Source organism: Stegostoma tigrinum, chromosome 10 (genome assembly GCF_030684315.1).
Source record: "Stegostoma tigrinum isolate sSteTig4 chromosome 10, sSteTig4.hap1, whole genome shotgun sequence".
Lineage (NCBI taxonomy): Eukaryota > Metazoa > Chordata > Chondrichthyes > Orectolobiformes > Stegostomatidae > Stegostoma > Stegostoma tigrinum.
Window position 1 is genome coordinate 40,284,976 of NC_081363.1, and position 17,059 is coordinate 40,302,034.

General features: G+C 37.7%; 1 protein-coding gene across 1 annotated transcript in view; it reads left to right on the forward strand.

Moving 5' to 3' along the window:
• The window catches only part of trmt61a (tRNA methyltransferase 61A), a 37,497-nt gene that overhangs the window by 8,299 nt on the left and 12,139 nt on the right, over positions 1 to 17,059 (forward strand). Inside the window, exon 2 of the mRNA XM_048538469.2 lies at positions 7,942 to 8,304. Coding sequence (XP_048394426.1) covers positions 7,974 to 8,304 — 331 coding nt within the window. The 5' untranslated portion in view covers positions 7,942 to 7,973. The remainder of the gene's footprint in view (positions 1 to 7,941; positions 8,305 to 17,059) is intronic.

Genomic DNA, 17,059 nt, shown 5'->3' on the forward strand with positions numbered 1-17,059 from the left:
CAAGTACTCAGTTCAGTTAACCTTACAACATTGACAGATTTTTACAAGCAGCAAATGTTTTTCTTTTGAGTGCATTTTGTACATCTAGTCAACTGTACTGAGAGATAAATTGCTATATATTTATTTAACATTGATAGCCGATGTCTCTGCAGCAGTTCTGTGTGCACTTGGAGTTACCTCCTTGGCACATTATTATTATAAAAAGTGTTTTCAGAATCTTCATTTGCAATATTTAGAATCAGTTTTATAAAAACGTTTGGTGATACCGGATTGTATTTAACTACAATCAACATAAATGCCTCTGTGCAAAACTGACTTTTTTTATCAACTTGGCATTAGCTTCCCTGTGTGCATGTTTATGGTTCAGTTTGTAATTTGAAGGAGTATTTGATAAGATGATCTCAGACGATTGTTTGGTCTTGTGTCTTTTCAATTTTGAATGTGTTCAGGGAAAACATCAAACTAGTTGTATAATACCTAGCGTTGAACAGAAGGTAAATATTGTATAGTATACGCTGAGAATTCATCTGAAGCCTATATTTCAATATATGTAAACCAGATGGCCCATTTAATATCGCTGCTGGTATTGTGCAAGGTGTATCAAAAATACCTATTGAGAGTGCGTACACGAATACTGCTTTTGCCATGCCAGCCTTGATATCAAACCTTGCTAATTGATGATTAATTCAGAGGTCTCAATGAGGTGGCAATACGCTGAATTTAGCTGATCAATTTGGAAAACTAGCGAATGGGCTCTTCATAATTTATTGAGTGCAACTGTTTTAAGTAGTTTACTGTAATATGTTTGTTGTTTTGGAAATTTTTCATAGCCAGTTGTTGTAAAATACGTCTTGTCTGAAGATTTGCTTGAATGTTGCTGCATTGCCAAAGGGGTTGGGGGTTGGAGAAAAGGCTGCTGACATAGCTCAGCATCCTACCTTTAAAACCTTATGTTTTAAGTTAAAGTTCTATCATGGTGTAAAATTTGCTGAACCATAAATCCCAAAAATTTCTCATGCTTCATTTAGTGCTGCAGAACATTATAGAATACTGATAAATTATATGCTGCTGGAAATCTTATGAGTTGAGAGAGCAGATATGATAGTTGGGAAAACCTTTAATTTGTAGGATCAAAACTGGTGTAATTCAGCAATTACATCACTATCTATCTGCTAACATGTTAGTGAGTCCAGTACACACAACGCTTAGAATAGAACTTCTCAAGCTGATTAAACCACTTCAGTCAGGTCTGATTTCCAATCCAGCCAAAAATGAAGTAGAATATTTATTAACATGTTCACCAAAACAAAACATTATGGTACAAGTGGCTGTGATATATCTTTACAAAATATCAACTTTATATTTGAGCAAAATGAATACCTATCTGAAAAATAAGAGACTAACCTGCACGTTTTTTTTCTTTTCTCGTGTCGTCCATTGAATCTGTCTGCAGTGATTTCAATGGAAAATTACATTTTTTTAGAAGTCCCATCAATCTGAAAAATCTACTGTTCTCATCTAAGTAGAGGAATTATTTTATAATATAAAGTTAAATAGGTAGTGCTAAGAAAACTCAACCTGACAGCATCTTTGGAGCCAATTCACAGTTTGTGTCTGAAGAAGAGTATTATCAGATTCCAAACAGCAACTCTGTTTCTTTCTTCACACGTGCTGCCAGACCTGTTAAGTTTCTCCAGCACTTTTAATTTCAGATTTCCAATATCTGCCATATTTTGCTTTTATCCTTCTGATGTGTGGGATTTTGCCAGAATGTGCAGCTGTTTTTTCCAGTTTATACAGTGAGTGTTTGAGTTGTACAGATTATGTAGATCATAAATTTGTATTCTAATCTGTCCTGAGTTATTTTATCTCGGAGGAAAGATGGTGTTATTAGGTTTGTTTTATTGTGTTCTAGATTTGTGAATGAAAGCCAATAATTTCTTGTGATTGCTGTCCATGACCTCTTACTGGAAGCATGATTGTGTCAATGTTGGCTAAGGGTGGGAGTGAACTCGGTTGTGATGACTCTGTTCTTTATTCTTCCACCTCCACCTCCCAGTCCTCAAGTAATTAAAAAGCCTGCCAAAATGAAATTTACTTTGAAGATGATCATGGGCAAAGCTTTGGAAGTGCCTGGGATCTTGGGAGCTGTACCCCAGCAAGGGAGAACAGCAAGTTAATTAGAAACAACCCTAAAAAGGTCAAGGATATCCAAGAATTAAGTTTAGCAGCATTGTTCAGTGTATCAGCTAGTGACTTTAACCTTTTTTTAAAATTCAGAATTGCCACATTGGTATTTTACCAAATGTTTTCCCTCATTTTTCTGATGGTCAGTAATGCAGATTAAGTCATGCAGTTTGATATTTTAGCTCTTTATATTTTAAGAAAAAATTAATGTCATTCTTTTATGTATTTCTGTTATCACCCTGACCTCTGAACAATTATAGGAATGAATTTTCTGATTCTTTTGGGATTGGGCTTCCACAAAATACTTTTTCTTTATTCATTCATCCTTCTAGTTGACCCAGCATTGTTTCTTCACTTCTAATTGGCTTCCGAGACCATTTCAGAGAGAGGATAAGAATCACCCTCTGAGGTCACTTGCATTACAGTAGCCAAGCCACATTTAGAACATGAATTCAAAATGTAGGATAGAATCACTATTTGTTGCTAGCTGCCTGTATGTTAAGCTAAGCTTGACTCCCTAATTCTTTGATCTATGTTTCAAATGATCAATCAGACCGTAATGAGAGGCAGGACATCAGCTTCAAGTGAAAATGCTTCAGTGAAACTAGTGTTGTCAACTTGTAAGAACAAAACAGCCAAGATATCTAAGATAATAAAATGTGAGGCTGGATGAACACAGCAGGCCAAGCAGCATCTCAGGAGCACAAAAGCTGACGTTTCGGGCCTAGACCCTTCATCAGAGAGGGGGATGGGGAGAGGGAGCTGGAATAAATAGGGAGAGAGGGGGAGGCGGACCGAAGATGGAGAGTAAAGAGTATAGGTGGGGAGGTAGGGAGGGGATAGGTCAGTCCAGGGAAGACGGACAGGTCAAGGAGGTGGGATGAGGTCAGTAGGTAGCTGGGGGTGCGGCTTGGTGTGCCCATCCCTTCCTCCCACACCAAGCCGCACCCCCTGCTACCTACTAACCTCATCCCACCTCCTTGACCTGTCCGTCTTCCCTGGACTGACCTATCCCCTCCCTACCTCCCCACCTATACTCTCTCCACCTATCTTCTTTACTCTCCATCTTCGGTCCGCCACCCCCTCTCTCCCTATTTATTCCAGCTCCCTCTCCCCATCCCCCTCTCTGATGAAGGGTGTAGACCCGAAACGTCAGCTTTTGTGCTCCTGAGATGCTGCTTGGCCTGCTGTGTTCATCCAGCCTCACATTTTATTATCTTGGAATTCTCCAGCATCTGCAGTTCCCATTATCTCTAGCCAAGATATCTATGTGCTTCTGCTCCAGACACTACTGGCATATGTGTCCTATCAGCCCTGAACGTGACTTATTGATATTTCTAGAAGTAGTTATCAGTATTCTTAGTGCCAGAATGCTTTTTTACTAATCACTTGTGAATCACTTGTAAATTGACAATTAGGTTTTGGAAACCATTTTGAAGCCATTTGTGATTTTTTTTTAAAAAAAGCCTTTTTGATACATTGGAAGGTACATGCATTATGCAACACCTTTATTGTGCCTTTGTAAGCTGTGAAAACTTTTTGAAGGATAGTTACTATTATGAAGGCAGACATTTTGGCCAGTTACACTATGCACAGATACCATAAAGATTATATTAAAGAAACCTACCAACTGAGTCATATATCCGTCTCCTTTGCTCCCCCTGAAGCTTGGACCTGGTAGATACTAATTTTAATCATTTCCGTAGCTGAAGCACTGTTTGTTTTGTGTACAGGCAAAGGCTGAAGAAATAAATCAAAGCTTGATGGGGGAATTACAGTAGTGGTGACAAAGCAACATTCTGTGTGTACTGATCTGGAATGCCAGTTGCTGTAAATTTAAGCTCAAGTGGCATATTTGTTGAGTGGGCAATATGGATCTCACTTGGAACGTTTCCTCTCCTCACGATCAGAAACTTATGGACCCAAGCCCATTCCAGAGGCTTGAGCACATAATGTGGGCTGATATTGTGAAATAGTACTGAAGGACTGATGCATTGCTTGAGCTAACCATTTTTGAATGAGTCATTACACCAAGTTCCTTCAGTCTGCCTGAAGTGAGTTCATGTGTTTAGGGAATGAATGTATCAGTATTGGTTGACGAAATATTTGAAACAGCTACTGCATAGAAAGTTTTGAAAAACATGAGCTAGAATATTTTCATACAATGTTGTAATATTCCCTAAAGGATATTGGTGAACCATGAGATTTTTATGACAATGAATACAATATTTTATCATACAATATTTTGTATGCTAATTCTATGGTTAAATCTTATTTTTGAGATGTATTTGTTCGATGTTTAGTTACACAGATAATTAACCACTTTCATTTTTGGATCGCTTAAATATATTTGCAAATATTTACTTTCAGAAACTTCTATCCCAATTAAAACCAATTTACCCTATTACAAATATGTTTCATTTTTCTGCTTGCATAATGAGGTTTCCTAATAATCCATTCTTATTAGTGAGCAATTCATTCTGGGTGTCAATGGCGCAGGAGAATAGCATTGTTGCAGCTGTTGTCCATTTACTTTCATCCTTGAGCTGTCTGAGCCTTAGATGGGGAAACCTATGTCTATTATCTACTATGCTATACTAAACCAATGATGCCTATTCTTTATCCCAACAATTTCATCCAGTGAGCTCTTTTCATCACAGGAACCATTAATTTTATGGACCCGAAAGGGCCTGTCATTTGGTCATGGGTCAAATCTATCCAGTGCCTTAACTAAATTGCCCTATCCCTTCTCTGTCCAAAAACACAAACAATTGTTTCTTAACCTGTGTACCCACTGCCTCTCAAGCTTTTTCTATGTGGCAGATCTTGCTGCAAATATTGCAACTCCCTGGGAAATATGGCCTTTCTAATCTAATACTGGAAATATATAGACAGCAGAAACAATGTGCCAGTATGTTACTGAAAGGCAAAATAGAGATCATAAAATTCTCTGACACTGCACTCTGGTGTGTAGAACACAGGAAACAGACATTACCTCAGTTTAGAAAACCTCTGACTGATCTTGATAACTTGTTGTAAAACTGCAACACTGTTGAGATGACAATTTAATCATAGCTACACTGTATGCCTTTAATTATTGTGAACCAGCTCACTACCCCTTTCTCGAGGGTCAATAAATTTTGCCCAGGTCAGTGAGGCTCACATCCTATGAAAGATTTTATTTTAAGAAAAATATTAATCGTTGACATAGAAGTTTTTGGAAGTATTTTGAAAACTAAGCATTCACTTTTTTTAATTATGAAGTTAAATCCACAAAATTAGGCATTTGAATCTAATTCTTATTAGTTTAAAATGAATAATTTGAAGTGGTGTAGTGGCTCAGTGGTTAGTACTGATGCCTCACACCACCAGGGACCCAGGTTCGATTCCACCCTTGGCAACTGTCTCTATGGAGTTTGCACGTTCTCCTGTGTCTGCATGGGTTTCCTCGGAGCTCTCCGGTTTCCTCCCATAGTCCAAAGATGTGCAGGCTAGGTGGATTGGTCCTGCTAAATTACCCGTAGTGTTTGGGGATGTGTATCTTAGTTGGGTTATAAGAAAATTGGTCTGGGTGGGATTCTCCAAGGGTCGGTGTGGACTTGTTGGGCCGAAGGGCCTGCTCCCACACTGTCAGGATTCTGTGTCAATTATCTTTCTTTCAGTGTGTTTACTTATAGTACTATTTTCAAGAATCCATTCCAAATTTGGTAAACTTGTTAAATTATCAGAGCATCAATCGTATTCTTTTACGCTTCATTTGTGCAAGTTGTCTAGAACAGGTAGAACACCTATTTCTGGAGCACTTGTGTATTATTACACTCTATTTCAGGCAATTTTCCACTTACCAGTCCTGAAATTCTAATATAGTAAACTGTCCTCCTCCTTTCTAAATAAAGATAGTGTGACTTAGATAATTAACAATCTTTCCTTGTTTCTGGATACCAGTTTACCAATATCATGGTTAAATGGATCAGTGTTTTTCTTTGACTCTCTATTTTGCTATTTCCAACTATATTTATAATAGGCTACACTGGACGTTTAAAGTTATCATTGCAGCATTTTGTCTTTTGATTTTTTTTTTTAAACACCTCTTTCATACCAGTAGTCCTTACTTAAAATTGTGGTTGTGTTCCTGAAAATCACAGCTTTAAATGAAATGAAGCTAAAACAGAAATTGCTGGGAAAAAAAACATTCAGCAGGTTCTGGTAGTATCCATGAATAGAAAGCAGAGTCAACATTTCAGGTCCAGTGACCCTTCTTCAGAACTGATTGTAGCTGGGAAATGGTTGGTATATATGCTGAAGATGGGATGGGAGGAGGGAGGAGAGTAAATGATAAGTAGAGAAGGAACGCAGAGAGAGACAAAGGAGTGAGTAAAGGTTAGCCAAGGAGAATCAGTAGTTGATAATGGGGACCTTTATTGGCTGACAGTGTGTTGCTTATGGTAGGTTTGTGTGTGTGGTGACAAAGTCTGGTGTTAGGGTTTGGGATAAGGACATGAGAGAACACGCTCAGGGCCTAAAATTATTGAACTTGATTTGAGTCTGGAGGGCAGCAGTGTCCCCAGGCGGAAAATGAGGTGTTGTTCTTCTAGCTTGTGCAGAACTTCACTGAGCACTGCAACAAGCATGAGACAGCGATGTTGCTCAGGGAACATGATCGTGTGTTGAAGTAGTCATGAACAACATCTGTGCCTCAGGCTTGCTGCAGCAAGGTGCAGCACAAGCTGGAAGAACAGCAAATCCTTTTCCGCCTGGGGACCCTTCAGTCTCAGGACTCAATAATTTTAGGACCTGAGCACCTTCTCCCATGCCCTTACCCAAAATCCACACAGTAGCCCTTGACATTACGTGTAATGCTACCACAAATAACTCACTGTAAAACACTAATGGTTCCCATTAGCATCATTGATTCTCCTGGGTTGACTTTTACCAATTCCTTTGTCTAACTGTTGTTTTCTCTCTCTGGGCTGTACCTCCACCTAACGTTTATATGCTCCCAAAAGAAAAACTCAGTCTTCAACATATATACCATCTGTTTCCTAGCTACCATCAGTTCTGAAGAAGGTGTCATTGGACCTGAAACATTTAACTCTGCTTTCTCGCCACGAATGCTACCAGACCATCTGAGGTTTTCCAACAATTACCATCTTTGTTTCTGATTTCCAGTCCCCACAGTTCTTAAGTTTTTTTTTTCTGCTTCGACTTTATTCCTGAGGGGGAAATTAATGCTTCATATAAATGGTAAAATGAATTCAAGTTCCAGTGCACCTTCCTTAGCAGAGAAAAATTAAAATATTAAAGCCGCAGCCTTTAAATTGAAAGCTGTAGTTTAAATAGCTAAATTTAAGCATTGACAAATGAAATGACTTAATACACACTTGTATATTTTTAAATTTAACATTCTACTGTTTTTGCATACTGTCTCGTAGTGAAGCATTCAAGAGTGGAGCCGGAGTACTGCTGTCCAGTGTCTGTACAAGCTCCCTATTGTTGTTGGTTCCAAGCTGCTAGTTGGGCAGTTGCTTGCTCCTGACAACATCCATCCCCTGCTTGGTGGTGTTCTTTTCCTGTAAAGTCTGTTCAGGCTGTGCTGTAGTAAAGAGTGCCTATTCTAATACATTTGTACGTAAACTTTACCTTTGAATTTCTAAATGTCCTACTGTAGTGGAATAATGAGAGCACATATTGAATGTATAAATATAAAATTGCCAGCCTGATATTCTTATCTATTTTTCTTGTTGCTTTTTCCAGATTGTGTCCATTGTTGCATTCCATTCTCAGAAATGAGTTTTGTGGAGTATAGAGATATTATTCAGAATGGCGACACTGCCATCGTCTTTCTAGGCCACGACTCGATGTTTGCGATCAAAGTCCAGCAAGGTGGTTCAACACAAACAAAATATGGGGCTATCAAGCATTCTACTGACCTAATTGGGAAAAAATATGGGTCAAAGGTTACATGTAGCAAAGGTGGGTGGGTGTATATACTGCACCCTACTCCAGAACTCTGGACTGTGACTCTTCCTCACCGGACCCAGATTCTGTATTCCACTGATATTTCTATGATCGTTATGATGCTGGAGTTGAAACCTGGATCGATTGTCTGTGAGTCAGGTAGGTCATTTCAGTGAAGTGAAAATTCACAATCTTGGATTCTATGTACGAGGGATTTTCGTGCATATTGGAAAGTTGTTTATTGCTTGACTAATTTGCAGCAAGAAAGAAAGTTTCAAATTTTCCAAAGCGTGTCCGTCCTTTTGGATAATGAGCTTCATTTGTTGTTAAATTTAATTTTTGAGCATGGCTATTTTTATTTTCTTGATGTATAATGGTAGAAACTGAATGATGCTGCATTTCTTGTTTAGGAATATGAAAAGTCTTGCCGAAATAATTTACTCATCTTGTATGGCACTCACGCAGGATACAATTATATATTATTATACGCTGAACTCTGCACCCTCGACGGAAATGTTAGAGTCTTTTCTACATGGTTAGATAGTTATTTAAAATCTTGCTGCTTTGTAGGGTAAGATCATTTCCTCCCTCAAAACAGTATAATTTAAATACTATATATAAAAAGAAACTTCTGACTGGTGATTTACATTGCCTATGGAATATTACTACTGCTAATGTTACTCTACTGCCAGGGAGATGGAGTACAAAAGTGGGTTCTTTCTACAATTGTATAGAATATTTTGTGAGATCTTGAGGACTGGTTACAGTTTTGGACACCATTTACTTAAGCAAGGATACACTTGCATTGAAAGCAGTTCAAAGAAGGTTCACTAGACTGATTCCTTGGATGAAGGGGTTGCGTTGAGGAAAGGCTATTCTTATTGGAGTTCGGACCAATTCTCATTTGAGTTTAGAGGAATGAGAGAGACACGATTTAAATTAAATGCCAGAGATAATGGGAACTGCAGATGCTGGAGAATCCAAGATAACAAAGTGTGGAGCTGGATGAACACAGCAGGCCAAGCAGCATCTCGGGAGCACAAAAGCTGACGTTTCGGGCCTAGACCCTTCTTCAGAAATGGGGGAGGGCCAGAGGGTTCTGAAATAAATAGGGAGAGGGGGAGATGGATAGAAGAAGAGATAGGTGGAGAGGAGACAGACTAGTCAAAGAGGCGGGGATGGAGCCAGAAAGGTGAGTGTAGGTGAGGAGGTAGGGAGGAGATATGTCGGTCCAGGGAGGATGGATGGGTCAAGGGGCAGGATGAGGTTAGTAGGTAGGAAATGGGGGTGTGGCTTGAGGTGGGAGGAGGGGATAGGTGTTTGGCTGTTGCTTTTAATATTTGTTTTTCCATGTCATTCTCAAACAAATGTACTTTACTTTATTGAGGATGTTCTTTGAATACCCAGTTATTTAATTCATGAGGAAATATGACATCAATTTTAAGATGACCTGAGGTGGTGAACACCACTTAGGTAGATAATTGAAACGTCTATGTTGCAAGTTCACAGTTTCATGGCATCTGAACTTTTTAAAAAATCTTTTAACGGAAATGTCAACCTTTAGTCTTCCATAGGTGTCTTGAGTGGTATTGTCAAATGTCTGGAATAAAGTGTTTTGTTGTTGTGTTTGGTAAATTATAATGTCTGTTACAGGACACCAATAGGATATATAAAAAAAAAACAAAGAGAAAGTAGAACCCAAGTGGCTAGGTGATTCAGGTACCGTTGAAGCAGTTATGGAAATTTATAGGAGAAAATAGCCAAACTCTTTGCAGGTATTCACTTATGAAATCAGTAGTGTGTCCATATTGCCTTTAACCTTGTTTTTACGCTGAACAATGCTCTGGTATAGCAGTTTTATTTTTCATTTCAGTCTTGTGTTGATTGAAAATCTGGTATAACGGTTTAACATTCCTTTAAAAGAGGAAGCCTTGCACAGTTCTTTTTGAAGAACCAGATTTCTCAATGTACCTTACACCAATGGAGTACCTTTGATATGTAGTCACCATGAAAAAATATATTCTCAACACCTAATTTGTGTCTCTAGGACAATATTGGATTTCTTGAAAAAGAAAGAAGAGAACTTAGATTTTAATAGGCCATGTTTTGTTATTAAAAATGATGGTGAATCCATGCTGTTATTTGTAAACTGAACAAATTTACAGTGGGGCACGTGCACAGTCAAACATGAAACATTTGTAATTGCTTTGAGTTACACAGTTCTTCCATACTCTCTGAAAGTGGTACATCACTGCCTGAGTACCTATTTAAAGAAATTGAATAACATAAAATTTCGGTACTGGTTGTGTTGATGCAAGCTAAAAACGTCAAAAAAGTTAGTTCTCATCCCTTCCATTGACAGTACCTGATTAATTGCGTGATATCACAAAAGTAGGTGGAGGCATACATCTGGATGCAGAGACGCTGCAGGCTTAGGAGAACCAGCAAAGAAATGACAGGTCAGATACATTGTGGGAAAGCATGAGGTTGTGCACTTTGGAGGGAAGAACAGAGGCTTCCCTTTTTTTAGATAATAAAATGTGAGGCTGGATGAACACAGCAGGCCAAGCAGCATCTCAGGAGCACAGTTCCCATTATCTCTTCCCTTTTTTTAAACAGGAAAGGCTTTGGAAATCTGAAGCATAAAGGGACTTGGGAGTCCTAGTTGAAGAATCTCTTAAAGTTAACGTACAGGTTCAATTGGCAGTTAGGAAGGCAAACATTTTAACATTCATTTGAAAGAAGTAGAATACAAGTGTGGGGATATACTGCTTAGACTGTATAAGGCTCTGATCAGACTGCATTTGGAATATTGTGAGCAGTTTTGGGCCCCGTATCTAAGGACAAATGTACTGGCCTTAGAAGGGGTCCAGAGGAAGGTTATAAAAATGATGTCAGAGATGAAGAGCTTGTTACATGGGGAGCAGTTAAGGAATCTCGGTCTGTACTTGTTGGAGTTTAGAGTATAATAGGGGATCTGATTGAATCTTGCACAATACTAAGAGATGTGGATAGAGTGGACATGGAGATGTTTCCAGTAGCAAAAGAGACAGACTAGCACCCAGGGGCACAGCCTCTTTAGAAATGAGATGTTCAGGAATTTCTTCAAGCAGAGTGTTACGAATTTGTGAAACTCACTGCTGTAGAGGCCAAGTCAGTGTAATTAAGACAGAAATAGGTTCTTGATTAGTAAGGGGATGAAGGGTTATGGGGAGAAGGCAGGAGAATGGAGTTGAGAATCAGATCAAGCATGACCAAAGAAATTTCGATGGGCCAAATTTCCTAATTCAGGTCCTGTATGTTACAGTCTTGTGTTTCAATTACTACCAAACCTTCTCTGTGGCACTGGAATGTAATTTTGGCAAGTTTGAACCATCGTTCCTTCACCTTTTAATTATTGTTCATGATGCTAAACTTTTTAAACCTTTTTCTCTGTGTATCTGCGTATGCCTCCTACTTTCTCCCTCTGTTCACCGTGCCACTTCCCCTGCAACCATTTTCTCTTTCCCATTACTTATTCAGTTATCTATGAAAATTGAAATTTTAAATTTACTATTCCAATATAAACTTCCTAGCTCAGGTGCTGTCTAGCGGTTTTGTAATTTTTGCTTCTTAAGGAGACGCACAGTTGAGTTCCCTGTTCACAAAAGTCCCAGTTCTCTTGTAGAAGACAATAAACTGTTTAGCTAATTGCAACTTACTGTGCCTAAATCTGAGGAAAATATGTGGACACATTCAAGTTGAACAACAGACTACTGCTGTTTATTCACCGCTCACAACAAAATCTGATCAAATAAGAATGAGCTGTCCAAATAAGAAATGAGCAGTCCAATTGAGTTTGTGGTCCATTTTATTTACTCAATGTACAAACATAAGAACTATACCAAGTGAATGTAGATGTGAACAGTGTCTAATACTGCACAAAAATAGTAATGAAAATAAGCCCCTTAAAGAAACCTTTCTTCTTCACGCATACCCTAAGAGTTGAAAAATCTCTAAATCATCTAGTTAACTGGTTATCCTCCAGAAAGTTGTTAGAATGTACAGTACCTATATTTTTTTAAAAATGTATTATCATCAGAAATGCAGTGTAGTTTTGAGCATTGCTTTATCTAATCTAATCTGAAATCCTGATGATCATGAATACTTTTTTTTGCGCATTGAAACACTCCATCAAAAATTCAAAAAAAATGTAATCTTCCTGCTGTGTATCGAGTTTCACTGAGTTGAATTAGAGAGAAAGGTATCCAAAGTAAGAGTTGAACTACTTCTCCTGCAGGTATATAGAAGCTAAGATCCAAGTTGAAGATATGCAGGAAACTATTCTTCTACCAACAATAGTCTGTTTGTGCTGCCAGAAACCTGATAGCTTGGCCCAAAAGAGTTTTAAAAAAAAATCTTTGAGAATGAGATATTTGTTTTAAGTGGTCAGAACTTTCTGTAGGTAGATTAGTTAATAAAAGAATGCGGCATGAAACCGAGCATTGCCGAAGGGAATCCATGTGACTGGTGTTCTGATTATCAAGGTGGTGCAATACAATGACATTTGTCATTTTCACCTAACTGAAAGTAATAGGCTAGATAAATATCTATATCCACTAGACTGATTTTACTGCAATCACATTTGTACAGTAAAGAAATTTTGTTTTAAAAAAATTTAGAGATTATAAAAGATTAATTTTGCATCTTTTAAATAATATATCCAAGAGAAGGTCATGGGTCAATCTATTAGCCAAATTTAAATATTAGCTTCTATTTACCGATGATAATTTTGATTAGAAGAGTAAAAGTAAATCCATTGCCATTGCAGTTGGTGCCACATGTTCACTGTTAAAGGTTTCAGTTACCTTTGTGGTGATAAAAATGAAAATCTTACTTACTCTGTATATATCGACATGATGTTTGTGCTATTTATTGACAAGGGTTATAAATCAAATAGGTGAGACTCCATGGCTTTGAAGAAATTTAATTAATTGTATTGAGCCTTGCTGATATTACAGTTTCAATATCAAAATTTGTGGTATGTTACAGTGCAAATTGGCCTTAAGGTCTTTATCCTGTCTCTCATCTTGATAAGTATTGAAATTTGTTGAGCTAAAATCTCCTGTCATGATATTAATATTCTATGAAAAATGACTTTAAACCAAGGCCAAAATATAACTGGTTTGAATAATTGAATGGCTGCAGCTCAGAATGAGGCTTCCATGTCTGTACAAACTCCCTTCCAGAGCAATTGAGCTAATCCCACTGTCACACCCATTCCCATAGCCCACAGTTTTTTTTTCTGTATTGCAGAAAGGAGGCGTGTTGCTGAAGCTTTTCATCTTGCACTCCCCAGGGAAAATACAGGAATTACAAATATCACGTTCTGACAAGAGAAAAGGGTGCTGTTCGTTTGGCAGGTCAATTCTGGCTGAGGCATTGCAATGGAGAAAGCGCAGGAACTAAGGGCTACCTGAGCTCCTGAGTTAGTCAAAAGGAGTGCAAAGCTTCAAAGTATGACTTTTTGCGGGAAATGGTCCCTGCATATGAACGTTGCTGCCTCCAATAAGTGTAAATGAATCACATTATGAACTTGACTGATTAGGTACACTGGTGATGAAGGTACTTGGAACATTGGTTATAAGATATGATTTGGTGTGCATTACTGTGTCAAGTTATGTGATAGCTGCACTGGTTTTTTTTTAAAGAAGTTGGTATAGAGGACGACTCACAAGGTCAACTGGGCTTGGTGTGTTTTTGTTGTGTTTGATATTAAGAGCAACACCAGGTAGTCAGTCCAGTTTTGTTGTTTGACTTTTCTGTAGCAGTTTGATACAACTGAATGACTTGCTCTTTCAGAGGGCACTCGAGAGTTAACTAAATGAAGTCCAAGTCTACAAATGTTGGTGCTAAAATAAAGCATCGACTGATGGAAAAACTATTCATACAAAAAATTCAACACCTTTTTAAGGCATATTTGTTTACAAATGGTACACAATTCATTTAATATAACACAAAATAAACAGAATTTTGGAGAAACTCAGCAGGTCATTTCCTAGGATGGTGACGGCGAGCACGAGGGGGCATAGCTTTAAATTGAGGGGTGAAAGATATAGGACAGATGTCAGAGGTAGTTTCTTTACTCAGAGTAGTAAGGAAATGGAACGCTTTGCCTGCAATTGTAGTAGATTCGCCAACTTTAGGTACATTTAAGTCGTCATTGGACAAGCATATGGACCTACGTGGAATAGTGTAGGTTAGATGGGCTTGAGATTGGTATGACAGGTCAGCACAACATCGAAGGCCGAAGGGCCTGTACTGTGCTGTAATGTTCTATGTTCTATGTTCTATATTGATATCTCATGTAACCAGACTGGTTAGGGAAACAGATTTTTTTTCCCTGAAGGACACAGCTGAACCAGTTGTGTTTTTATGACATTCCAACAGTTTCTGGTTCACCAACAAGACTCGTTTTTATTCCAGGTTCATTTTCTAATTTGAATGTAATTACCCTGAGATGCCATTGTTAGATTTGTACTTCGCTCTGGAGCATTTATCTGGGCGTATGCATTTCAACTGGACATTCTTACTATTGCTTTATTCCCTCTGCACTATTTTGACTTTATCTCAGAAAAGTTGAGTTTATTCTTTGCCATGCTCTTGAAGTCTTGCACAAATTCTGATTACTTTGTATCCTTCTGAGGATGGTGCTTCCATTAATACTTGGGAGAGCGGAATGGTTAGTATTGCTCTCAGCCATTAATTTTTTTATGAAAAACTCCTGAAAGCTATGGTCTCAGAAGATCTCAAATCTACAACTTGATGTGTCTCTTCACCTGAAAGAGATGACTTTGGGATTGTCTACAAATATCCAGTTGAAGCTTTAGATGGTATCAAGAAAGCAATTTTTTCATAGGTATTTCAAACCTAGAAAATACTGTTGTATAGATACCATTTTCTTGTAAATGTCTTTTCTTAATTCAGTTATGTCACCAGCATTATTTCTAAGACTAAATACTCAGCTTAGTGAAGATAACAGTTGAGGGATTTCCAAATACAATATGAAAATTTTAATTGGTTTGCTGTTTTTTTCTTTTTAACTGATATCGTTTTAAACAAATATTGTAATGATGCCAATGTGGCCATGGACTTCAAAACTTCATTCCTATTGTGTGTACAAGTTATGTATGGTATTTCCAAGACTAAAACACTGTGGTAGACCTTTTGAGGCTTTGATTTTATAAAATGGCAGGCCAAGTAATAATGGCTTGATACAATTTTTTGTTTTGGTTACAATGAGTTCATATTCCTTCAAAGGCTAAGAACTGACAAACAGTTTGGCATTTGTTTTGATTCTAGGCAAAATATTATTTTAAAAATAATACTCTCTTTGCAGGACTGCTTTATGTAATTATTTGTCACATTTTGCTCAAGTACATTTCCTGCACTTTACACCTGTATAAACAGAGCTGTTCAGAGTTCAGGATGCATTTTAGGCTAAGCATTTCTCAAATTTGTTGTTGACATACACTTTTTGTTATTTTCTAGACTAGAGACACTAGTATTTTACCAACTGACCAGTAACATAGCTGTAATTGTCTCATTCTGAAGAGATTTCATTTGACACTCTTCAGGCCCTTAACATAATCTGTCATGCCACAGAACTTTGAAAAGTTGTGTCTGGCCTCCATGATTTCTTACCCTGTTTCTTCCCTTCCACTCTAAGGATCCACAAATGTAAACCATAAGGGTTTATTGAATCGGTTTACCTATTGGCTGGGCGACTCATTTGTACCATTTCTTATGAATAGTAGTGTGTAGTTGTTGTTAAATATTCTAATGGTTCTGTCATCCTAATAAGTATTTACTCTGAGAAAACTAAGACAACCTGCTTTATTTGGAATACTAGAATGATTACCATTTGACCTGCTGTGTCTGTGCCAGGTCTCTGCAAGAGTAGCACACTTTTGCATTCCTTCACCTTGTACACTTATAGAATGTTTTATATCTGCTCATGTGTTTTTCTCCCCAAGCTTGCCTGCATCTTTTGTTGTCTTACAACTAATATGCATATTGAAAGCCTCTTATTGCCTTTCTATTTTTTCCTAATTGCTTCTACTTTGTCTTATCTCACAGTTTGTATGTTTTCCACATTTCTGATATTCATTTATATTATTGCTCCTATATGCACTAGCTAATTTGTTTTAAATTCCAAACTTCATGCCAACATTTATATTCAGTTTTTATTCTACTGAATCCTTCTTAATTTACAGCCAATTTTCTGTCTGCTTATCAATTCCATTGTTGATTTAAATAGTATTACTTCATATCAGTCTAGGGATGATCGCTTACCTTTCTTTATTTTCCTCCTAGTAAAATGACTTTGTGTTTAACATTTTAGTTTTCACACTGAAACTGTTGTGTTCACGAATGTTGACAAAAGTGTCCTGATGACTTTTTTTCTGATGTAGACAAAATTGTAGTTAAAATGCATTTGGATTTGTTTTCTCTGTTGTCATGGCTTATCCAAGTCCCAAGTCTGTTTTCAATTTAACCCACTTGGGTTTAGTGTTTCTTCAGCAGAGCTTGATGCTTAAGAATTGTACTATTTACTGCAGGTGCTGAGTCAATGTTATTCATTAGAACACCACTGGGATTATTTTTGAATTCTACTAAATGTTTCTGTAGGCAATAGTTGAAGTTCTAGCACCTGTTAATCAACAACTGTACTTGCATAATAATTCTGTTAACTTTTTTATTCGTTCATGTAATGAGGGTGTCACTGGCTAGGCCAGAATTTGTTGCCTAGAAGACAGTTAAGAGTCAGGCACATTGCTGTGGGTCTGGAGTCACATAGAGGCCAGATTGGGTTTGACATATTAGTTCCTCTCCTTTGAAGGACGTTAGTGAACCAGATGGGTTTTTCCAACAG